The sequence below is a fragment of the Panthera tigris genome, chromosome C1 (assembly GCF_018350195.1).
Source record: "Panthera tigris isolate Pti1 chromosome C1, P.tigris_Pti1_mat1.1, whole genome shotgun sequence".
NCBI lineage: Eukaryota > Metazoa > Chordata > Mammalia > Carnivora > Felidae > Panthera > Panthera tigris.
Window position 1 is genome coordinate 130,871,989 of NC_056667.1, and position 26,251 is coordinate 130,898,239.

General features: G+C 34.2%; 1 protein-coding gene across 1 annotated transcript in view; it reads right to left on the reverse strand.

Annotated features, from left to right (window-relative positions):
- Positions 1-26,251, reverse strand: part of LRP1B (LDL receptor related protein 1B) — a 1,866,249-nt gene that overhangs the window by 555,662 nt on the left and 1,284,336 nt on the right. Inside the window, exons 28-31 of the mRNA XM_042994392.1 lie at positions 23,898-24,029; positions 22,327-22,554; positions 9,532-9,706; positions 8,638-8,732 (exon numbers count right to left, since the gene is read on the reverse strand). Of these exons, the coding sequence (XP_042850326.1) occupies positions 8,638-8,732; positions 9,532-9,706; positions 22,327-22,554; positions 23,898-24,029 (630 nt within the window). The remainder of the gene's footprint in view (positions 1-8,637; positions 8,733-9,531; positions 9,707-22,326; positions 22,555-23,897; positions 24,030-26,251) is intronic.

Consider the following 26,251-nt stretch of genomic DNA (forward strand, 5'->3'; position numbering starts at 1 on the left):
CCTGAGCCAGCAAAGCCTGCTGAAGAGTGACTCCAAGATGCTGATCAATTTGACTTTCACTTCCTACCTGCTCCTATCCCCCCACCTTTGCCCCACCCATACTTTCCTGAAATAACTCTGTAAGTATTTTCAGCACTTTGGGGGCAGTCTTTGAGATACTAGTCCACTGCCTTCCTGGTGTTAATGTCTCCGAAATAAATTCCTATCTTATTTCACCATCACTCTTTTCTCTGCCTTTGGATTTTGTCAGTGCTGAGTGATCAAGCCTGGTCTGTTTGGGACTCCTGGAGCCAGGCAGATCCTCTTGCACCCTGTGTACCAACTACAATGCTTCAGTAAACAGCAATTAAAATCTATATACAAAACAAAAAAAACGCAAAAAATTATGCACTTATTTTCATCACAGCTCTAAACTGTGCACAGAAGGGGTGCCTGGTTGGGCTCAGTCAGTTAAGGTTCTGACTCTTGATTTTGGCTTAGGTCATGATCTCACGGTACATGGAATCAGTTCTGCATCAGGCTCTGCGCTGACAGTCCCAATCATGCTTGGGATTCTCTGTCCTTCTCTCTCTGCCCCTACCCCCCTGTAAATAAACATTAAAAATAAATAAATAAACTCTCCAGAGAGAGAAAAAATAAATAAATACAGCAAAAATAATAATTTTTAAAAAAGAAAACACAACAATCTGAAATGCTTCAGATTCTGTGTCAAGTAGTTAACAATATGTTATTGAATATATTTTAAGACAATGTTTCAAGCACTCAGGAAAAACACTAATTAAAAAAAAACAGTTATTATGCAATATAATTTTAACCTATCTTATTTATTTTTTTCTAATTTTTAACCTATTTTAATAAGCACCTCTAATACTCCTTGAAAACAGCATCATCTTAACTGGCCCAACCCCTCACAAATAAAGAATTTGACATGACTGAATAAAGACAGGGTTTTCCTGCTCTAAAGACAGGACTTTAGAGGATATTTTTTATAGTTAATTTACAGATAACAGTTTCTCTAGCCTATTGGGATAGATCAAAAATTACAATGACATGGTCAGAATGAATAAGGTATTATTGAAAAAGAATTAATTTTACTTTTATACCCAGTACTAAGAGGATTTGTCGATATGTAGATAACTCGACCAAGCCTTTTTTGTCCTATTCTTTCTTTCTATGAGAAAGCTCTGAGGTGCTAAGGAGAGCCAAATGGTTACAGGGTTAGACAGGAGAGAGAGGAGAAAGAATAAAAGGAACGTATGGGAAAGCCAATTTAGAAACCAAAGAGTTCCAATTTTTCCTTTTTAGCTAACCATGCATTGATTTATAAGCAACTCCACTAACATAATTTTTGCACTCCAAACTTTGAGAAAATTATGGCATAAATATAAATGTTTGCTATTCTTCAGATAATTGAATGCAATGCAACATGATTGATATCCAGGTCACCAAATATACACTTTTTCACAAAGTAATTTTATTCAACGAAGATACACAAATAAATCTTGGATTTACTTAATCATGTAAGAGCCTGTTGCTGTTGGATGGGAAATAGTGGTCACTTCATTCAACAAATATTTTTTGAAGATATACTTACAATGTGCCAGCATTGAGTTATGAGTTGCAGACACACTGCTAAAAAAAAGAGCAAATATTTTCACTAATTTTATAGTTTCCTTTCTAGTTGGTAAGCAGTAATCAAATATTCAACAAACAAATGGAAATCTAAAATAATGACAAGACTGATGAAATAATGGTGCTAAAAGTGTCTATTTTAAGAGACTTTGGCTTTGTCAAAGGAGAGAACACCTCTTTGAGGAAATAATCTTTAAGTTGAAGTCTGACAGATAGGCAGACAACTGAGATGGGAGACATTTCTGGGCAAAGGAATACATTGTTAAAATATACTGTTGGGGGAAAGAGCTTGACAAGTTGAGAGAAGCAGAGAAGGAAAATATGGCTGGAGTGGATAACTTTTAGTCATACTGTAATTCCTTTTAGATAGTAAACTCCATGAGGAAAAGATTGGTATCACCCTTGCTTGCCTTGTTTCCCAGTAACTGGCACCTGGGAGAACACTTTCTTTTCCTTTTTCTTCAAGATGCCCACATACATACAGACCAGCATATGAACCCTTACCCCATGTTCCTGACCCTCTTTCTCATTAATAAGTATATCATTGTTACAAAGCAACTATTACATAAAGAGTTATTTTTGTGTCATCCACAGTGCTTAGCATAACAAATTATAATTAGCCAATTAGTATATGAATTAGGATTTTAAAAAGACAGGTTATTGTAGAAATATTTGTTTTTCTTTCATTTTCTTTTATCTTCTTTCTTTTTCTTTCTTTCTTTCTTTCTAATTTATATGTGGGTATTTTTGAAACATTCTCAAGCATGTTTCTTTTTCTCTTCCTAGGTTCAAAAAGGACATGTTATCATACTTCATATAATATATATATTTTTTTTTTTAGTGGGCTCCACACCCAGCATGGAGCCTAACATGAGGATTGAACTCACAACCCAGAGATCGAGACCTGAGTTGATATCCAGTGTTGGATGCTTCACCGAATAGGCCACGAGGTGCCACATAATAATCTATATTGAACACATTAAATTCAGTATAATAAAGTCATTTGCCCAGTCTCCATTCAGAAAGCATGGCTATTTAATGCCAGCTAACTTTTGTTCACTTACGATTCTGCTTAAGAGAGCTTTTACTAAATTGTAGATAAATATTTACAGAAATCTATGTTTGGATCAACATACGCAATTGTTATATTTGCGGGCATATAGATCAGTGGATAAAATATAAGAAAGTTTGTGTTTCAAAATTGTGATGTTAGTTTAATGTGTCAACCTGGCTAGGCTAACATCCCCAGTTACAGAATTAAACACTAATCTAGATTTTTTCTGTAAAAGCATTTTGTAGATGTGGTTACTACATGCAATCAGTTGACTTTAAGTTAAGGATATTATCCTAAAAAATCTAGGTGGGTTTAAAGCAATTAGTGAAAGGCCTTAACGTTAGAACTGAGGTTCCTCTGAAAAAGAAGATGACTTTCTGGCAAAGGTCTAAAGTTTAAGCTGCTGCCTGAGACTTTCCATCTTGCCCTAGGATTTCAGCTTTGCTCAGCTAGCCCCCACAACCTCAGTAGACAAATCTTTGTAATAAATCTCTTTATATATCTATGTTTGTCTATCATCTCTCTCTCTCTCTCTCTCTCTCTCTCTCTCTCTCTCTCATCTATCAATCCATTAACACTATTGGTTCTGTTCCCTTTCATGAAACACTGACAGATATACAACTGTCTCCTATCTCCCATTGTAGATAATTTTTCAGAATTAGCTAGTGAAGAATATATTAGTGTACACAATTCTTTACAAAGGATACTTTTATTTATTTAAAAAATTTTTTACTGTTTATTTATTTTTGAGAGAGAGACAAACACAGAGTGTGAGCAGGGGAGGGGCAAAGAGAGAGGGAGACAGAGAATCCAAAGCAGGCTCCAGGCTCTGAACTGTCAGCACAGAGCCCGACGCGGGGCTCAAACCCATGAGCTGTGAGATCACAACCTGAGCCGAAGTCGGATACCCAACCGACTGAGCCACCCAGGCGCCCCACAAAGGATGCTTTTAATATATTTACATGAGTAAGAAGAAAGGCCATAAAGGACATATGAGACAAAGTCTTAATTTTATACATGAGAAAACCTAAAACACAGCTATTGTCTACATTAACATGGCTTTACTATCCACTGTCTTTTTTTTTATTATTTTTTTTAAACGTTTATTTATTTTTGAGACAGAGAGAGACAGAACATGAATAGGGGAGGGGCAGAGAGAGAGGGAGACACAGAATCTGAAACAGGCTCCAGGCTCTGAGCGGTCAGCACAGAGCCCAACGCGGGGCTCGAACTCACGGACCGTGAGATCATGACCTGAGCCGAAGTTGGACGCTTAACCGACTGAGCCACCCAGGCGCCCCAATCCACTGTCTTTTTAAAAAAAATTTGTTTTAACATTTACTTATTTTTGAGAGACAGAGTGCAAACAGGGGTGGGGCAGAGAGAGAGGGAGACACAGAATCCAAAGCAGGCTCCAGGCTCTGAGCTGTCAGCACAGAGCCTGAAGTGGGGCTGGAACTCATGAACTGTGAGATTATGACCGGAGCTGAGGTCGGACGCTTAACTGACTGAGACACCCAGAGGCCCATACTATCCACTGTCTTTAATGTTATAACTTACTGTTCTAATAAACTCTTGTCCAGTAAGGTAATAGTTGAAAACAATATAACTGCAAATTTCAGGAACTTCCTGGACAGCTCATCAACTCCAGCAAAAAAGCAACAAATGACACTGTATACATTGGTCTCTAACCCATCTCCCCTCAAATTCTTCTTTCCGTATCTATCAATCCAAAATTATATAATGATCTTTACTCAATGATCCTAATCAAGCTTCATTTGACACCTGCCTTAAACCAGACTTCACAATCTCAATTACTATTTCAGTGCTGCTTTTCCCTGTCTCAGACACTGCTAAGACATTGATGACTTAATGTTCTCCCTCAGTGTGTGAAGTAAGAAACTCAGCTTTGTCTACACAATGGGTTTTTTTGGTGATATTTTGAAGAGCTAGCATTTAACACAGAAGAGAGAAAAATTAATAAACAATCATATATGTACTACCTAGAACTGGACATTATTTTTTTAAGTTTATTTATTTATTTTGAGGGGCAGAAAGAGAGGAAGAGCGAGAGAGAATCCCAAGTAGGCTCTAAACCATCAGCACAGAGCCTGAGGTGGGGTTGAACTCATGAACCACGAGATCATGACCTGAGCCAAAACCAAGAGTCAGATGCTCAACCAACTGAGCCACCCAGGTGCCCCCATAACTGGACACTATTAACATTTTACTGTATTTAATTTGAATCTTTGTATGAAATATGAAATAAATTCTATTAACACAGTAAAGTATCTTTTGAAAAAGACGAAAGTTCCCTTTGAATGTCATTATTGTTCCTTCCTAAAGAGAACTGCTATTATAAAATTGGTGTGGATTATCTCCAGTTTACGTTTTCCATACTTTTATAAACATATTCAACCAGGAGCAATATCCATTAATGTTGTATGTTTCATTTTGAACTTCTATGAATGATTTCATACCATAAGTATCATTCTGCTAATTACTTCTCTCACTCAATGCTTCTGAGATCTATTACATCTTTTTGGATATATACAAAAACATATTCGTATTTGTATACAGTATTTCAGCACATAAATATGCTGCATTTATTTACTATTCCTCTTCTGATGAAGATTTAAAGCCTTTTCAAATTTTTTAGAGTTATAAACAATGATGCATTAAATATCCTTGTACGTGTTTCTTTGAGCATATATTCTTTAGAGTATATAAGTGTGTGGTTTGTGGAACATAAGATATTGCATATGAGCCTTTAACTCTAAAAATAGCTCAAAAAGATAGACACTGTTATCTCTATCTTACAGGTAATAAAACTGAGCCTTCAAAAAGGAAAGAAGCATGTTTAAAGTCACGGAGTTAATAAGTATCAAAGCAGAGATTCAAATCTGTGTTTGGTATGATCCTAAAACAACATTTTTTCAAAACCATATTATCCCTCAAGCAGTAAAAGGAATGTTTCATGTGAATGTGAAAATTACTACAAGTTGTCCCTAGTTTCCAAGCGCCTTAAATTCATTCTTCCTCTTGTACCTTACACCTTGAACAATTTAATTCACTTAATTTGAAGTGGTAGTTAAAGATGGCAAGTGTTAACTGATGGTTAATGACCTACGAAGATAGAAATATTCCCCATTGCAGCAGGGAATCAAGGGAGAATAGAGGCAGGGTAGAATTTCACCTGCTCACTTTCTTCCTCTGTACATCAAAAAAAAAAAAAAAAAAAAAGGTATCTGTGGGCAGCAGTGTAGTAGAATATGTTGGGCTGAGTATTTGCCAGCCCATTTGCCATTCAGATTTCAGGAACGTAAAAAAGGGAAATGATTTGTTACATTTATGAATGGACAACACAGTCTCTTATTAAGAACGGCAGAGACCTGGTTAACATGTTAGTTTGCTAAAGTAGAAAATTACAGAAGGAAGTTGTAAGTAACCCTTTTTGTAAACAACATCAAGACGTACAAGAGGAACGGGTGCCTGGGTGTCTCAGTCTGTTAAGTAGCCCACCCTTGATTTTGGTGCAGGTCATGGTCTCAGGGTTCATGAGTTTGAGCCCCACATTAGACTCTGTTCTGAGTGTTGAGCCTGCTTGGATTCTCTCTCTTGCCCTCTCTATTTCTCCCCGCCTCTCTCTCTGTCTGTCTCAAAATAAATAAATCAAGTTAAAAAATTAAAAATTAAAAATATATTTAAAGAACTAGAGGAAGATGAGGGCCCAGTTGTCTTTTTGCCCCAGGGATTATTTTGGGAAGATCTGAGAGTATAATCCAGCTACTTCCACTTGTTTACCTCTTAGCATTAGCAGTAAAACAAAACAATATGGAGTACATTCCTCACATTTGCATAAAAATTTGCTCATCTCAGAGGCCTATTTGCTACCTATAATCCTCTGCAATATTTCAATGGATTCTATTGCATATTTATTCTTTACTGAACTCATTTATACTCTCAATATTGCAATCAAATAATTCAAATTCTTCTATTGGATCCAACATACCTTGTATTATTACTCCTGATAGGTTCTAGTATTAAAGGCCAGATGTTCTCTTAATAAATTTTCCTCATTCAGTCCTCATGGGAACTTTATAAAATCGACATTTTGTCTTGATTTTACAGATGAGGAAAGCAAGTACCACCAAGCTAACAATTTGCTGAAGGTCACTGAGTTAAATTTACTTAATGGAATCTAAAGTGATTTAGGTTCTTGTCCCCCTTAAGGAAAAGGAGGGTATCAAATTTTTATCAATAGTCCTAATACAAAATCTGATACTCAATAAAAATCTGCTTATTGAATGAATGTCGGACTTGCAAGCCATACTCATTAATGCCGATTTACGGCAGCGTTCACAATGAGGTTCTGGGTTATTTTGGTCAAACTGGTGTATCTTGGGCAAATTAAAATTTAAAAGTATCATTTTGAATTAATTTAAGGTGATTTTCAAATACAACAAGTGTAAACAGTAACACTATTTTTCTTTATAACCTTTATGTAAGCTGGGAGGGTTTTTTAAAAATTTATTTTGAGTAGGGGAATGGATATTTAGCATTAAAGAAGATAAGGTTTTCCCATTATCGAAACAAGCATATAAATTAACATTTTGGTGTAACCTGGGGCTACCGCATTACAATGTAAGGATTTTATTTGCTCATACTATTTTCATCATACTCACTTTTCCATATTAAATATTCTGCACCATTCTAGATAAGCACCAACTGAATTGCTTGAGTCCAAATTAAGTCTTTTGTATGGGTCCTAATCTTGTAGAGGCCCATGTTTCTTTTGTCCTATCATTTTCCACACAGAAGTATTAGCATTTCAATTTGCCTTTAATTTCTAACACTAACTTGAATTTCAATTGTGTATCAAATCTTAGAACAGCCAGTCCAAAGAAAAGAGTTGTTAATATTATCATTTTCTATCAGAGGTTTCATCTATAGACTACATGAAAAGAATTATTTATTGTAAATCTTGGTGACACTGCACCTTTACCGAATCACCAGTAGTAAAATGAGCTCCTTCAAATAAGGATACTACCACATTTCTAAAACTAAGAAAAAATGCTGAAAAGCTTCATAGTGAATTGACTTTCCCCCCAGAATTAAAAATACACTATGTTCAATTCAAGGCAATTATGGCTTTCTTTTGTACATTCTATCACTCTCATTTAATGTGATCTCAAAATCCAGGTTCATTACTGGACTTTTTTAAAAAGATACTTGAGATGACAAATAGGCAGTGTGATAAGCCTTGCCTCTTAAAATTAAGAGGAAATATAGGAAAATAGGAGGAAAGTATGATTAGGATTTGAAAACTATATACATTACAATGTAAATCTATCTATGCATACATATGTAACATATTAACTTCTAAAACAATCTTCATAGTTAAATTTTTTAGAGATGTTTTACGGATAGGCATCAGAGTTTTCTTTCAGCACCATCGAGTTTTATCTAATGATTTAAATGGTTAGCAAAGGTAGAATAACAAACCAAGCCAATCTACTCCATAGTGAATAAAAAACTGCTGAAAACTAAACACTAAATACTTATATAATTATAACTACTAATAACAACACAATGACGATCAGGGAAGCCTTGGTTCATTATATTGCCACTGCAGCAATGTATCAGATATTCACCACTGAAAATATGAGATTAAGTAATTACATCAAGCTTCAAGTGACTTCAGTACTTAAGATACTATAAAAATTCTCATATCAAAGGACGTTATCTTCTTATCTAGAAAAAAAGAGTGCTTCCTCCTTCACCCACCTAGACCCAATGGATTCAATGAGAGTGATAAATTCTTGAATTTATATTATTAATCTGTAATATTTCCTTTCAGGCTCTAGAACAGAGATATATTATACAAGTACAGGTTTGTCATATTAAACACTGCAGTGACTATTCAAAAAGAAAAAAGCAAACAAACTTACCAACTGGTTCCTTTTGATTTTGAAAGAGAATCTTGCTATTACTGCCATCCATGTTTGCCATGTTAATTGTGTTTCCATCTGTCCAGTAGAGTTTCCTTAATTTAAGAGATATGGATTAAAAATATTAGATGTAGGCCTACTTGTTGACTAAAAACTTACACTGAAGAAGAAAGTTAGTATCAACGTAAATTCTTGGGTCAGGATGAATTCTTTTTGGCAAATTGGTGAGACACTTGCCGACAGTAACACACAGGTCTGCCTCAGAAGAAAGCATCACTCCTGCTTTTTCCTGTCATTGAAGGACAATCTTCTCACTTCCTGTTTCCTCCTACATTCACAACTGAAATATCTATGACTATAGTAAATCATTTCTATGTAAAGTAATTCATTAAGATTGAATCTTCTTGGTTTAGAGAAACCAGATACCAAAGAAGAAAACAAAGTCACTTCAGCCATTCCCATTGAAAGCACTGGGGAGAAAGTATTTTAGCCCTACACAAGCTCTCTCCATGTGTACATGATGATTAGCCAGAAGGTGGGAGAATTTGAGCTACTTAGCAGTTACTGTAACATCAGCATGCAGTAAATATGTTACTAATAACTGGTATTTGAAATGAAATCAATGACTTTTCCTTGTACCTTTTTTTCTTTTTTTATTCTGAACTGTTACTCCTTAGAAACATAAATTAATAAAATGTTATAATAATATATAAAAACCTGATTTTATGCAGATACCAGAAATCTCTAAGCAGGGATCTCTTTTACAATTTTCATATTCACTTTTTTTACCGTATGGCTAATAATTCCTCTGAATTAAATACAGTTTTTATATGAAATCAAGGTAAAAATGTGTGAAACTTTTGAAAAACTTTACAAAAAATAATCATACTTTACCCCCTGACTGGGTGAGCTGCAAGACACTGTGGCTTATCGATTCCATGGATAATTGAGGTTTTCAAAGAGCCATCTAGTCGTGCCACATTAATTTGTGTTTCATCAAATTCAGAGCTAACCCAATATAAATTCCGTGAGACCCAATCCACTGCTAACCCTCTGATACTCTGAATATCTGTAAAACAGGAAAGAGAAAATTAAAAGTGAATGAAGTTTCTCATTCTTTTTGACTTTCCAAAGTAAGTTATTTTCTGTCTCAGGAAAATTTAATTTACAATTTAATTTGTTAGCTAAAATTGTACAAGATTGTAATCTCATTCCCTTATCAGCCCTTCTTAAGGCATGAATAATCATTAATGTCTTACTGCTGAGCCATTTGAAAACCTGAAGCAACAATTAGCATTGAAATTACACTAACACTCAGTGATTCACTAGTAAATACTTAGGAGCAGACACAGGCAGCGGTCTTATGGTCCAAGGTGACCAAAATTCAAATTAGAGTAACAGCTTTTTCAGTTGGTAGCACATCTTTCTAGTCAGGAGAAAGTACTTGTGGGCCGTCAACAAATGGGCTATTTTATGTTTGAAAGTGCCAATTTGTTCCTGAAATGAAATAAAACAATTCAACTTTCCTAAAACAAGATCACCAGAGTTGAACATCTTGCAAAATAGATAATTAACAGAAATGGACTGAGATATGAGCAAAGAAACAAAATCCTTTTAATATTCCTCCAACGTGGATTCTACAGAAATTACTAACATCTAATTAAGTTTCGATTAATTCATTGCTGCCAATATGAATATTTGGGTTGTTATTCCTTGATTATTTAATTAGGCATCTTTAAAAAAAGGATGGAATTTAGGCTTAAATACAATTGTATACTTTAATTAGAAACAAATTAAAATCAAGTGTTAAAAATGATGGATCCTATAAAAGCTTTTTCAGGTATTTACTAGAAAATCTTTTTAACATATTAACATATAAAGTAGGCCCATTTAGTCCCCAATCTGTGGCACTTGAATCCTCTAATCTGGTTTTGTCTTTATTTTACACAGTTCTGTTATTTTCAAGCATACTGAATGTCCAAAGCTCTTTAGACTAGTGTTACTCAAACTTGTAAGACACCTGGAGACTGTTAGGAGGAAGATTCTGATGCAGTAGGTCTGGGAAGGGGCCTGGCATTTGGCAAGTTCTAACTTGCTCCCAGGCACTGCTCCAGAGCAGTGGTTCCAACCCAAGCGCCGCTGGAACCACAGAGCAGCTGTTGCTGAACCCTCCACACTGTTAAATCTTCCATTTTTACCATTGTTAAAAGATGCCACAACGCTGGATTTTTCATGTGAAAGTGACAACATCAGATTTGTAAAATTTGGCAATTATTTCAAAATTTAAAAGAGCAAAATAGGACATGGAGACCTGGTGGTTCTAGGTCTGTTATACTGTCAGTATTGTCCTGGTAGGTTCCAGCGTCCGTGTATGTCTTTCCAAACCCGACAGAGCCTACTTTCTGCTCAAAATGCTCTTATTATTTCTAAATAACTTTTAATCACAGCTCCCTTAGAAGGTATCATCCATGTTTTAATTCTCCTCTAATCAACAACCTTTCCTCTGCAAGTTACCTTTCATCATGAATTTACTGGTAAGTTGGTGAATCTCAAATGTCAACTTTATTTTTTTTTTTGATCCAACACTAGAAATTTCTTTTTAGTTGTCCTCCTCTGGATCCCTCTTCTTGAGAAAAAGTACTACAACACCTCTGTAAGGCTAAACATGGCATGTCTGATACTTATTTATTTTGCCTCATCCAGGATATTTATTCCTTCTTCTCCTTCACCCTCTGGACTTAATTGGTTGCTGAGAGACAGTCTTGCTATAATGAGAACACCTGGCTTCATGTTCTAGGTTGGGTGCCTATTTTTTGTCTTTAATCAAGTCACTTAAATTTCAGCCTCTATTCTTATCAGGAAAATGAGGCTAATTACAGATAATACATAGGATTGCTGGGAATATTACGTTAGATGATGTTATTTATTCGGTTTAATGCAGGGTTGAAGGATATTTTGCCAATCCAAGGACTTAATATTTTCTGCATTTTTTACCCTGGACTGCTTGGTATTGGCAAAAATGACACAATATGTTTTTATTTTCTCTAAAATACATGTTTTCCAAAGGTTTTCGTTTTTATTTTTTGGCTGTTTCTGCTGCTCAAAATCCTTTTATTTATTTCTGATTGACTCTTAATCATATGGTCTAGAGAATACATTGCACTCCTACATTGGAAAGCATATTCAAATGTAAGCTATTAATACCTATTTAGTCCTTGTCAGTTCTATGGTTCATGCCCTCTCAAATCTATTTCTGTCTTTAAAATTGCAATAGCATCCATTCTTTTTCCTTATCCAACCCAATGATTTAGTTGCTGCCAGGTTATTTTTCTGACTGGAGAGTTCTGCATCATGACCTTTGTTTGTCCCAAAGATATTCAATAGCTTTCAACCACTCAGAAAGTGATGTCTAAATTCCTTAGCCTGGCTTCCTGTATAATCTGAATATAACTACCTTCCCAACTTTGTTTTTCCACTATTTTTAACAAATTACCTTACACTTCAGTCATACTGATGTGTTTTCAGATTTCCAGACTTATCCTGACCTTTTGAACCTATAGGGCATTACCTGGAATCCATAACTTATTACATTTCCTTCTACCTGAATCCCACACAAAAGTAAGTAAGCAGATAGACAACATCACCCTTCAACCACAAAAACCTAATCAATTTTATGTCCTAGCCAGAAAATTTGACTCTATCTACCTAACAACAGGACTGTATCTGGTCAATCCCTTTGTACTTAATGTGATGGTTATTTCCTGACATATTACTACTCTTATATATATTTCTTGCAGGTAGATTCCTTGCTAATATATCTTTATAGTGCTGCTCCCCAAATGTATACAACATTGCTTCAACATAAATATTTTTTAATGAATTGATTAATAAATTCATGATATATATATATAATCTATAATTTTAAGGATATGTGACCTGAGCTAGAAATATCAGACAAGGTCCTCAAGTTCATTCTCAGGAGTACATATACAAATATATACTCAGCCAATATTAATTATCATTCTTTATCCTTACCTTTTTTCTACCCACCATTTAGAGTTTCTAATTACCAACTTTAAGTCTAAAATAAAACTTTTGTAGTTTTTGACCATTACTAAACACATGTCTGTTTTTTATTTGTTTGTTTGTCTGTTTGTTTTTCAGAGAAACCTGGCAAATTCACCATAAGGGTGGAGTGGGATAAAAACTGCCATGTTTAATGAACGTTTTCTTTCCTTGATAAAAATGTTAAAATACTATTTTGACTCTTAACTCTTGTTTTCAAGTAAGTCAAAGACCTCTGAGCAAATTTCTCAGAGGACTCAATTTTCTATATTGAGGGACCTTTACCTTTTTTGAAAAGCCTTTATTGCAATAATATTCTCTGAAAAATGGTAAATTATACCATTTAAATGATTTATCAAGATCACAAGACAGATAGGAAAGTCTCTAAGTGCTAACACAGACTTGTATGTTAGCTAAAACCAGAGAGGAAGGCAAATGGGAACACAGAGGCTGGTGCAGCTATAGGGACAAAAAGTTGAGAAATCAAATCAAGTTATAATCCAGAGATTCACGGATCATTAGTTCCGTGCAATACAGATCAGTTCTTAAATGCATAAAGACTAGGAAAGCTAAATGAGAAAAATACCAGCTATATTAGAAGAGTATACATCCTCAATGATACAGGTGAATAGGAAAAAAATAAATCTCCCTGCTTGCTTAAAAAGGAGAATAACTGAGGGGAGCCTGGGTGGCTCAGTTGGTTAAACATCCAACTCTTGATTTCAGCTCAGGTAATGATCTTGCAGTTTCTGTGTTCAAGCCCTGGGCTTGAACTGGGCTCTGTGCTCAAAGTGTGGAGCCTACTTGGGATTCTCTGTATCACCCTCTCTCTGCCCTTTTTTCTCTCTGTCTTTTTAAATATTTAATTTTTTTAAAAAAAGGAAAATAATTTAAAAATAAAAACAAAACTTATTTTTGCTGTCCTTTCTCTAAATACAGAAAACAAAACTCAACAAAACCAAACCTAACCCAAACAAAACAAAAGAAATAAACAAAAACTTTAAGCATTAGTTTATACTGGGGCAACAGATGACTAGTCTGGTTGGATGGGGGACAAATCAAATATAATCGATTTCCAGTTTATTGTGACTCCCTTTCCCTCCAGCAGAAGCAAATTGAAACCCTCTGTGGAAGAAAACATATTCCTCAATGTAGGCCCTCAGAATTCCCTAGATTGAGTTCATTCTCATAATAGATCAGAACACAAAAATAAAGCACACACAGAGAAATGAAACATAAGAGCAAGGATTAAGAGAAAACTTAACAATAGGTTTAAAACTCCAGAGCTTACCTGTTTCTACATTGTTGTGTGAAATAAAGAAAAATGAGTGGAATATTTTAAAGAAAAAAATATGCTTTGAAATAATAAGTCAATAATTTATTTTAAAAATACCCTTGGAAGACATAAATGATAACCAAAAAATAACTTATAAATATTTTTTAAAGTAATATTAAAAAGAAACAATTTATTAAGTGAATTAATCACCAGCTTAGATATAATTCAGGAATTGATACAAGACAAATTAAAGGAGTTATCCAGTGCCGACACAGAGAAACAAGAAGATTAAATGAGTTGGAGGTTAGAATGAAGTCTAGCACATCTAACCAAATTTTGCAAAGGAGGAAATAGGCTAGGTTAGAGAAAATGGTCAGAGACAATATTTGAGGTTTTCTTTTCCTCCCTGGGCTGATAAAAATACACCATCCCATAGGAAGTAAAACAGACTCTAGAGGCCTAAATAAAAACAATGCCATGAAGACAGAGAAAAAATGTTAAAAGCATCTCGAGAGAAAAGACACAACACCAAAAAAAAGAATGATAGTTAGATAAACATGGAGATTCTCAATAGCAACAAAAAATGCAAAAGTTGTTGGAATAATATCTGTCAGCAAAGGGTTGAGAGAAAATAACTTGAAATTTGTACTCAACAAAATTATCTTTACAGCTACATCTCAACAATAACAAAAATATTTATTTAAAAAATGGGTAAAGGAATGGAATAGTCATTTGTCCAGGGAAGATGTATAAATGGCCAAGAAGAACATGAAATGATGTTCAACATCACTAACCATTAGGGAAATGCAAATCAAAATCACAATCAGAAACCACCTCACACCCATTAGGATGGCTACATAACAACAACAACATCCAAATGTTCACAAGGTTGTAGAGACATTGGGACCTTTCTGTATAACGTTGGTAGGAATGTAACATGGTGCAGCCTCTGTGCGAAACTGCATGGCAGTTTCTCAAAAAATTAAAAATAGAATTACCATAGAATCCAGAAGTTCCACATCTGGGTATATACTCCCCAAAATTGAAAGCAGGGTCTTGAATACACACTTATGGTCACAGCAGAATTACTGACAGTAGCCAAAAGGTACAAATAACCCAAATGTGCATCAACGGATGAATGTATAAAAATTGTGATACATATATAAAATGGAATATTATTCAGCCTTAAAATAAATTCTGACACTTGCCACAATATGGATACACCTTAAAAATATCAAGCTGTGTCAAATAAGCCCTTCACAAAAAGACAAATACTGTGTGATTCCACTTCTAAGAGGCATTTAGAGCAGTTAAATTCACAAAGGAAGTAGAATGATGGAAACTTGGGGAGTAAAATTACCTGGTGTTGGGAGGAGGGGGTATCAGGAGTTGTTGTTTAATAGCTATAAATTCCAGTTTTACAAGATGAAAGGAGTTCTGATGATTGGTTCACAATGTGAATGTACGTAAAACTACTGAATTATATACTTAAAAAGAGTCAAGATGATAAATTTTATGTGTATTTTACCACGATTAAAAAATATCTTCCAAAAACAAAAGCTAAATAAATATATTTTCAGAAAATATATTAGGTTATCACTAAACTAAAGGAATATTAAAGGATATAATTCAGAAAAAAGAAAAATGATCAAAGAAAAAAAGGCCTTAGATGAAAGAGGAATGCGTAACCACATAAACTGATTGAGGTGTAGATAAATCCAAATGAAAAAAATAAATAAATACAGCACAATGGTTGTCAATTCTCTGCTTATGAAATTTATTTTTTTCTTTCTCTCTCTCTCTCTTTTCTTTTTTTTCTCTTTCTTTTCTCTCTTCCTCCCTCCCTCCCTCCATGCCTCCCTTCCTTCCTTCTTTCCCCTATGCGGTGGACTTGCTGACAGCAGCATCTTGGAGGTAGGCCTAAATTAGGCTTTTACCCAAAATCATGTATGTCTTCAAAAAAGGAGGGGATCCCAATGCTCATAATTCTCTGAGGAAAGATATGGTTATATCCAATCAAAACTCATTTGAAATGAGCTTCTAGGCAATTACATATCTGTTCTAAGGGGCCATGTTAAAATAAAAGCAAATTGGTAATATCTTTGAAAGCTGTCTCAAGGGAACTTGGTAAATATTAAACATCCCATTTGTTGCAACTATGAGAAACTATATACACACAAACACATATATTACCATATTTAATACATGGTATGCAAATTAAGAAACAGCCTAAGAAAGAGAATATTACAAAACACTTTAGGAGCCTTCTATGTACACCCTCACTAATTTTATGCTTCTTCAACTCTGAATAATTTAGTGTTTATCATTGTCTTGTTTTGTTTGTTTGTTTGTTTGTTTTAGGTTTAACACATATGTATGTATCCCAAACCTATGTTGTTGTTGTTTTTCCTAGAGAATATACATCTCAATCTCCTAAACCTATAATTATTTGTATTTTAGATATGCTGCTGATTTGGGAAAATGTTTAAAGTAAGGCTGTCTCCTTTATTTTCATCTAGATCAATGTCTCCAATATCTTTCCAATTATCTGGTTAACTTCACCTCTCTCCCAGTCATCAGGTTCAATTACTTTTATATCTACCACACGCTTGGTGTCTGTCACCTTCTTATACCTCTCATTGTTCTAGTCTAGTTTTTACTCTAGATTTAGAACATTTCTTAAGTTCCTAGCTGTAATTTTTTTATTTATTTTGTGTGTGTTTGTGTGTGAGAGAAAGAGAGAGAAAGAGAGAGAAAGAGAGAGAGAGAGAGAGAGAGAGAGAGAGAGAGAGAGAGAAATCCCAAGCAGGCTCTGCATTGTTAGTGTGGAGTAGGATATGGGTTTTGATTCTACGACCATGAGATCATGACCTGAGTCGAGATCAAGACACTGATGCTTAACTGACTAAACCACACAGGTGCCCCTCTAGCTGTATTCTTATCTATAATTTATCATTTTTCAATATTTCAGATTTCTATCTGATTTATCTTCAAAAGGGTCTGAACCACCTATAAACATCTATAAAAATTTTCAGTGATTTCCCATTGCCTTTAGGGAAAAAAATACAAAAATACAAAACTGCTGCTCATCCTGACATAAGACCTTCTCTGATGTGCTGTCACATTAACCTTCTAAGTTATTCTTCTGGAAGGTCTAGCTACCGCTCACTACCTGCACCTTTCTACATGGAAAGTGTCCAGAGCTTTGTACCTCATGATATCTCAACCTGGATTGATCAAGCTACTGGTTCCCCAAAGGTCTAGTTTGAATATTACTTCCTAAGGTAATTAGGTAATTACTTAGGTAATTCCATATAATAACTTAATACTCCTTGTGCTAATTTCCTAAGTACCTGACACCCTTATTAAACTTTATATTTCATGTAGCCTTATATTTTAGTTAGTTATTTATATCTCATTCTTTTACCAGATATGAAGCTCCCTGAGGTTATGAACTGTCTTAACTAAATAAAGCCATCTTTCTACTCATCTAATGTTCCACATATAGAATCCATACATATATAAAGCTTATGGGGAAAAAATAAAAGAAAATTCTATTCTTCTAACTAAAAGGTAAAGAATAAAGATAGGAAGTATGACTCAATTAGCACACATTGCTGTAGATACATAGTTCTCAATGGAATGGCATTTATAGGTGTGATTTTGTCTTTCTTTGTTTCTTTTCTTTTCTCTCTCTTTTTTTTAAATCACAGATGTTGACATTCTTCCATAAAAGGCTTTCCTGGGTGAAAGTGAAAATTGAAATCCCACTCAGAAAGAGGCAAAACAACAGATGTTCCCTATCCAAACTTTCTACTTTAATTCAAGGCCTGGTTCCAAAATCTAGATCTCACTGTTATTACTGACCTGTTTTCATTTCTTTCAATCTCTCTGGACCAATTTTCATAATAGTTTTTTTTTCTAAGCATTTTTATTACCATATTAAATATGGTGTTTTGCAAAATAGAGGGAATGAGTGAATCGTTAGTACTCACTGACAAAATAATTGTTGGCAGAAGTGGATAACAATTTCAAATAATAATGGAAATCTACTCTGAAATAGGTCCAATTAGATTCAAAGTATCATTGAGAATTAAATTTTATATAGTAGCAATGTGATCAAAAGGTTGGCATTTGAAGTGGTTTATATTTTTGTAGTTAAAAAAGCATATGATTATATGATAATTTCCTACCATGTAAGAGAATGTTCTTTATAAATAGATATACTTCTAATTCATATTAATCTTCCTTTTGTTCATTTTAGCATCTGCTTAACTCAACTTAACAGTCCAGTTCATTCAGATGGTAGATGACTCTAGTACTAAAAAATACTTTGCTGAATCAATTGTATTTGCCCAAAGTTGAGTCCTTAATTTTCCAAAGATGAAAAATTTATACTTTACCTTAGAATAATGAGGCACACCAGGAGATTTTCCTAATAAAAAACAAAATTTTATTGACAGTAGCTTGGAATCTAATAAAACTGCCAACGTATTTCTAAAATCTTTTTCTCATATTTCAGAAAACCAGTAAAACTGTTGACACTGGGATGGAATGACCCCATACTTCACCCAGGTACTACTAAATGAACTCTGCAGAGTATGCTGAGTGTATATTCAGTGAACATTGGAAAGAAATACTTGTACAAACCATGTGGTTACAATAAAGTTTCTGCTCTCTACTTGCTGAAGTTCCTTATTTGTAAAAGGAAGGGATTCTCAGGAGGAAACATAGCACAACTTTAGAGTCAAAATCCAATTAGGATGTAACAAAGCTCTGGTATTTCCTACCATGGCAAACCTGAAGTAAATGCCTCCTCATTTTTAAAAGCAAAAAGTAACATTTACCTCAAAGCACTGACCTCAAAGCACTGTATGGAGAATAAATGATAGATGAAAGAGGAATAGATACAAATGTGAAACTCAACTGTCTTACTCCCGGTCTGTATAAGGAACTTTAAGGTGTATTAACTAATGTCTTCTTTTTTTTTCTTCCTATGTTAATTGCAAGTGAATTTCTTGTCATGTTATTTAGAGCTGGGGGAGGGACAATCTTGTATCCAGTATAGTACAATAATCCTGGGTAAGATTATGAACACTCAGGAGAGGCAAATGAGTATAAAAGGACAACACCCAGCTACTTGGGATGAAGTCCCAAATTCTCTTATTGTAGGGTAATGAGGATGATGGGAGCTGTAATCATACAGTCCTAAGTATGAATGTGCCCCCATTGTTTCCTCATTTTATTTCTGAGACAGAGTTTTAGCTTTTAGGACTTTAAGCTTTCTCCTCTGCAGAACAAAAGTAATTCTTAATTATAGGTTTGGAAAGATTATATGAGATAATGGTGCTTGTCCCATTAATGGCAGCTGATATTATTTATCACATCAGCAAAATAAACCTGAAAGTATAAATAATTGAAAAATATTTGGACCAAGCAGTGACTCAAGTATAAGAATTAATTACCACCAGAGAGTCAGGCCACAGACCACTAGCAAGAACATTTGCCATGAATTGTTAGTTACTTTTTCTTAGAATAAAATTATTTTTGGTTTTTGTGAAAGGGACAAATATACATACGGTAATAAATATTTGTTAATTTATACTATGAATGAGCCTACAGTCATGTGTTAGTATTTATGCTTATAATTAAGTGTACCTTGTACAAGTCAATATAACAAATAGCTCTTGTAGGTAGTACATAAATTAAGAATAGCTTAGTACTTCAGGATATGGAAAATGACAAAACAGGCAAACTATTTCTAGACCCCTTCATGAAGGCTTGACCCAAAGAGCTTCAGTGTTTTTCTGAAAAAAAAAAAAAAAAATGGTCTGCTTGGGGCAATAGACAAATGTAGAGTCTGATTTTTGAAGCAAGTTTCACGTTAGACTTAGGCTAAGGAAGATAAGGAAAGAAAGCATCTCTCAAGAAAAAGTCCAGTAGAAGAAGGATAGCAAAGTAAGAAAATACAGAGGCTGACATGTAAGAAGTAAGAGAAAGGTCAGACAGACATTCTTAGGGAATCTAAAAGATGAAAGGATAAAATAAAGTACAATTACTGGCAGGATTTGAGATACTTTGATGAGCTCACAAGCTGAACTGTCAAAAGTTCCTCTCAAGCTTTCTAATAATGGAAAGATAAATCAGGCCTTAACAAGGTTTCACTCTGGAAGAAAGGAAATCACAACTTCATTCAACTTGTAGGGTAGCCAGAAATGAAGGACTTATCCTTGACAATGCCTATTCCTCAACTTTCATATCCAATTAAGTTCCTTTATATTTTCACTCTTTGATATTTCTATAATTCTCCCACATTTCTTGATCTCTATTGTTTCCTTTCTAGTCCAGGTTTCTATCACTTCTTACTAAAGCCACTATAGCAGCCAGTAAACTAGTCTCCCAGAGTCCATGGCCCACCTACCCCCTACCTGAGACCTCTTCAATTCTCTACTAAATCTAAAAGCTAGAATATCTTTTCCAAAGGCAAACCTAACTATATAGCTGTGCCCTCCTTAAAACATTTCCTTAGTTCTCACTATTTTCAGTACTAGCATAAAAATCAACAACCTGTAAAGGCTGGAATTATTCGGTTTCTATTTATTTCTTTACCTCGATCAACCTGTATATAGTGGGTCCTCTTGTTCTATGCTCAGTCAATACTGATCCTCTTTCAATTTCTTACCTTATATAAAGTCTTCCAATATTTGTCAAAATAACCGAATTAACGATTGCTGATCCTAATGAATATATGAATTAATTGTTAGTTAGAAAATTTCATGGCTCAATTTTTGGTTAATAATTATAAATAGAGTTTCTTAAATGAAAATAAGTCTTTGAGATTTTCTCAAAGACAAACTCCAAATTACTACTGGCTATCAATCTATAATTACAGACAGAAAATTGTCCCCATATTTTCCTGAGGTATCACGTCTTTTACTTCATACAGTTCACAAAGCTTTTTGGTAAGGATTTCTCATTCATGATAAAGTGCTTAACAATTTTCTGTTAGACATTGATGAATTTCTTATGAGAAGATCACCTGACAGTCAGTCTTGGGAAGCACCTAATATCCTTCAACTGATCTTTCAAGGTGTTTAACTGATCTTTCAAGACCATTACCTAGTCTAACAGTGGTTATCCAATCATTCCATCTTACCTCTGTAAAAAAAAAAAAAAATCCTGTACAAAGAAGAAGTCTTTGCATTAGCCTTTTTAGAAAGGCTCCTTTCTTATGGCAAGTTTGAAATAAATATTTGAAAAAGCTTATAACCAATTCATGTAAGTTGCCTTAACAGTACTAAACTTAGATGAATAAAGAGCTAGCATAAATAAAAAAGCACTTCAGTGGTCAAATACTCTCAGATCTACTAGTGGTACTCAAGCCAGCTTTCTAAGTATGATATGTGGAAAACTCTTGAAAACCAGTGAATTTAAAACCTGTACTTCTTATTGCTTTCACTAAGGGATTGATCCTTGTTCAAATAAGGCCTGATTTAAAAATTTTAGTATGCTTCAAAACATGAGAGTTTGATATATCTATATGGATTACTGATCACCCTTTCTTCTATTTTTTCCAAATCACTCTGTCATGCTTATGGAGCAGGAAATTGAACAGGAATGTCTTGTTTGGTTTTGCAGTAGTGAAAAAGAGCAGATACTCAATTAAGTTACACTAAAGTAACAACAACAACAACAACAACAACAGACCAAGAAATCACACTTTAACAAAATTTTAAAAAAGATTAGGATAATTCAATGTTAAATATTTAGAGTTTAACCACTGCATTTGCATGTATGTTCCACTTCACTTCAACTATGTTTTCCATTTTGGGGAAGTTACTTGTTTTTTTAATGGCTAAGTTAACAACATTTACCAATAACCTATGATTCCATCTGCTAGGTCAGGAGGTGGATATGAATAGTCTTATTTGTGGAGTCTAGTTCTGTAGAAATTTATGCAAAATAAGTTGATAATAAGCTTGATTCAGAGAGGGAAGCCCAGTCCTTTCCAAAGTCCTATATTTTCTGTGTGCCCTAACTATAATTCCCCCATCAGCAGAAAGGAATCTTCAAATATTTTTGTTTAGAAGTCTGTAAATTTTAAGGAGATCCCTTTTGAATTTTTTTTCCTGTGAAACTAAATTTCTAGTTATTAGAGTACTATGTGCAACATAATTATAGCATTCTACAGTTGCTAAGACATAGCATATTATTAAATCTCTGAATAATCAATTCCAACTTTCAATTAACAACATAGAATTGGATAATAGAAAAAAGAATAAAAAAGAGACTTGTGATTATTACAAATTGAGTAACATTTTTTAAGTTGTATTTTGCAAAACTCTTACCTCTTGAAATAACAGTTTCTAATCCAGTTCCATTAATAAAAGCCCGCTTAATGGTTTGTGTTTTAATATCTGTCCAGTATAAACGTTCTTCAGATGCGTCAAAGTCTATCACAGTAACGTCATCAATGTCAGGGACTGTAAAGGCCGTGATAAAGTTAAAATATGGATTATCAATATCCACTCCTCTGATTTCAGAACGCCTTGCATATAGAAGAAATTTTTTCATTTCTAGAAAAGAAACAGAAATAAGTGTTTTCCTCTTATAAGTTTGCCGAGTTTGAAGCAATCTAGAAATTTTAAAATATTAATTGTTGATGACTTAATAGAATTTTACCACCAGAAAATCATAATCAAGATTTGATGGGCAGGAATGACTTATCTATTATTTAAATTAAAATACTTAATAGAAACAAATGTAAAACAACTTAGAATCCTTGCCATTATTTTTCTTTTGTTAGAAATGACAGGAAATTCTCAGCAATTTGATCTTAGAATTTTAAACAATTGCTAAAACACATGACCTCTACAAATGTCAAACAACCATATTTGTTCTTTGTATATTTTGGAACAATAATGCATTGCATTAAATGATTTTTGAAGAAATCAAAGAGTATTTTTTCTATACTATCTCTGAGTAAAACAAAATTAAGCATGGACTTAAAAGTCATGTTCACATTTTCCCTATCAAAATTCAGGTTCAAATAATATTAAAGCATGCTTTCTTATAAAGTTTTGTAAATCTGTAGTAACATTGTGAGTGATGTTGCATCATTTTACTTCCATAGGCATTTTTTTTGAACAGAGTTTATAAAATAGGAAATAAAATAGAAGAAGTCACAGATATTCTATTATTTCATTGCTCTCTTTGAGATTATTGTTGTTGAGATATGCTATGATTATATAAAATTAATTAAATCGACATGTACCTAAATTCCTAAGTGAAGATTTTGTGAGTATATTCTTTTCTGTCCTTAAAAGTAATTGCTCTGCAAATAAAAATTACTTAAAAGTAAAATAAAACAGAAAAACTCCACAGTCTGATTTCATTCACAAATTTCATTATCATTTTTTTCTAGTTTAAACGTGCTGTTTAAATATTTTTTAGGAATACTTCAAAGTTACCCATTTTACTTCACTTCTCACCCCTTCAAGTCGATAATCCCCTATAAAATGATGTGAAAATAGCTTTAGAAGAGCAGGAAGAGATTAAAGCTATTGAGTACCTCTTTGTTACATGGGTTACCTACATCATCACTTTCTGAAAATGCACTTTCACTTACAAATCTCCCTGTTTTGTAGAGATAAATTCTGCTAACACACTAAATCAGAAAGCGGCAAGAAAAAAATGAATAAGGTAATAAATAGCCAAGTGCAGTATATCACATATTTAAAGAATTTGTCAGTCTTCCCCAAAGTAGATGAATCATCAATAGAGTCTGGAAATAGCACTACCTCAAATGTTTTTAAGGACATTAATAATATCTTTTGGCTCACTTTGAGGAAAATCTTAATGCTAATACAATTTGAGAGAATTCAATTTAAATTTTAGATGAGAACTCCAAGAAATTTACCATAGCAGGTCTTCTTGTCTGAGGAGAGCTTCATCAAGTGGGGGCATGCACAAGCAGCACTCCTATTATGATTGATCAGACACATGTGAGAGCAGGGGCCTTTGCCGTCATTAGCTGCACAGGGATTGGTAGCTGTAATTACACAGTGAAATATTAACAGTGAAAAAGAAAAAATATATATCTATTAGGGAACCTCTGAGGTTGACAAGGGTTATTCACTTAATGATTCAAAGTGAAGTTCCTATATAGCACCCATTACTGCGGTGATTAATATGACAATAACAGACAATCATATGTAGCAATTACATTAATAAAAACATTTTTCCTCTTCAAAGATAACAACTAAGTTAATTCCCTCAATTTTCTGTAAGTTGAAGTGTATGAATCCTATTGCCTTAGAAGCAAAGAGTTTTTTAAGGATTTTGTCTGAGAAAAAACAAAACAAAACAAAACAGGAATAATGATTCAATTTAGTTTATAATAAACTAAAGTAAACCATAATCCAGGAATTGGGTCCATATATATATATATATATATATATATATATATATCTCCTTTCTTCAAGCCATACCCTTTTTATAAAATCAGAGGCCTAAGTGAAGAAATGTTGATCTTCCTTCATTATTAAGACATCTACTTCTTTTTTTGTTTTTGTTTTGGTACTAACAGATTGACGTTTCTTCCACATACACAGATTACCTAAACTCTATTGTATAAGTAAGTTACAGTATATTCAAATATAGGATGGAATATTAAATTTCATAGTTCAATATCACTGTCTTATTCTTTTTGTGTTTCTTGTCCTGGCATTATGCCTTTTGAATATGATTTTAATCTCAGCTGATCAATAACTCTTCTTTTAAATCTTATTTTTCTAAACCATATCTAGTAGAATAAGGATACTAAATTAAAGACAGAAGAGTGTTACAACTTCTGATCCCAACTTCTGATTCAAACTATTTTATATTCCTAACAAGTGGACCTACTGTCCAGAGTTCTTTTAAAGCACAAAGAATAAAAATCAATGTATTATAATAAAACTGTACAGGATATGAGAAATTAACTGTACTTGATACACAATGTGACTTGTGTCAATATTTAGCAGCCTCCCTAAGGTAATGAAAATAATCCATGTGTTTGAATTTGATTAAAAATAAATAAATAGGCTGCCTGGGTGGCTCAGTCAGTTAGGCATCTGACTCTTGGTATGGGTTCAGGTCATAATCTCAGAGTTTGTGCGTTTAAGCCCTACATTGGCTCTGCGTTGACAATGCAGAGCCTGCTTGAGATTTTCTCTCTGCCCTCCACCACTATCTCTTTCTGTCTCTATCTCAAAATAAATAAATAAACTTTAAAAGCAAGCAAACAAATAAAATAAATGGAAATGAAAGACACAGGAATATTTTCCTAAGAAAATCAATTAAGGAGAGATTTTAAGATGGTGGCATAAAGGCATCCTGAACTCACCTCCTTCCATGAACACAACAAATCTACAGCCATATATAGAACAACTCCCTATGAAAAGGACCTGAAAGCTAGCCAAACAGCACCTCCATAGCAAAGAATAAAAGGGCCACACTGAGACTGGTAGGAGACAGAGAGACATGGTTTCAGAAGAAATCACACCCCAGGCACTGCAAACCACAGTCAGGAGGGATCTCATTTATAGAACTTGTCCCTGAAAAGTGAGTAGTTTGTGTCCCACACCAGGCAACCCAACCGTTGGCAAATGCATTGAAGAGATGAGTCCCTAACATAGCTGTCTTACTTCCATAGGTTTACTTCCAGGAAAATCATAGTGCTATAGGGAATGGAAAATCCACTCTTAAATGGCTGACACACAAACCCACTCAGCCTGGAACCAGCATTAAAGCAACAGTTTGAAGCTTTTAGACCATATGAAAGGAAGCTTATTTGTTAATCTTAAACCCTCTGTCAGAGAGGCAGTGATATGATGAGACCCTCTCTAAGGACAGAGATTCTTGCAGGTGCCATTTTGCATTTTCCTTCTGCCTTATTGTTGCTAGAACTAGCAGGTGCCATTGTTGCAATCCCTCTCACCTCTTCACCCCTCACTGCTAGCTCAGTCAGATTACACTGATCCCACACACCATAGCCACAGCCCACCCGCTCAGACCTAGCTGATCAGCCAAACATTCCACCCCCATGTACTGTAGCCACTGACTATCTCACCACAGCTGGCAGGTATGTACAGCCCTCACAGAAGACAGCACTTGAGAATCTGGTTTTGTGGATAGGGGTTACATTTCTGGGCCTCATGGGTATGAAACATTTGGAGAAACAGACATTGACAGGCTACCAGCCACAGGACACTGCATAAATAGTAGACTGAA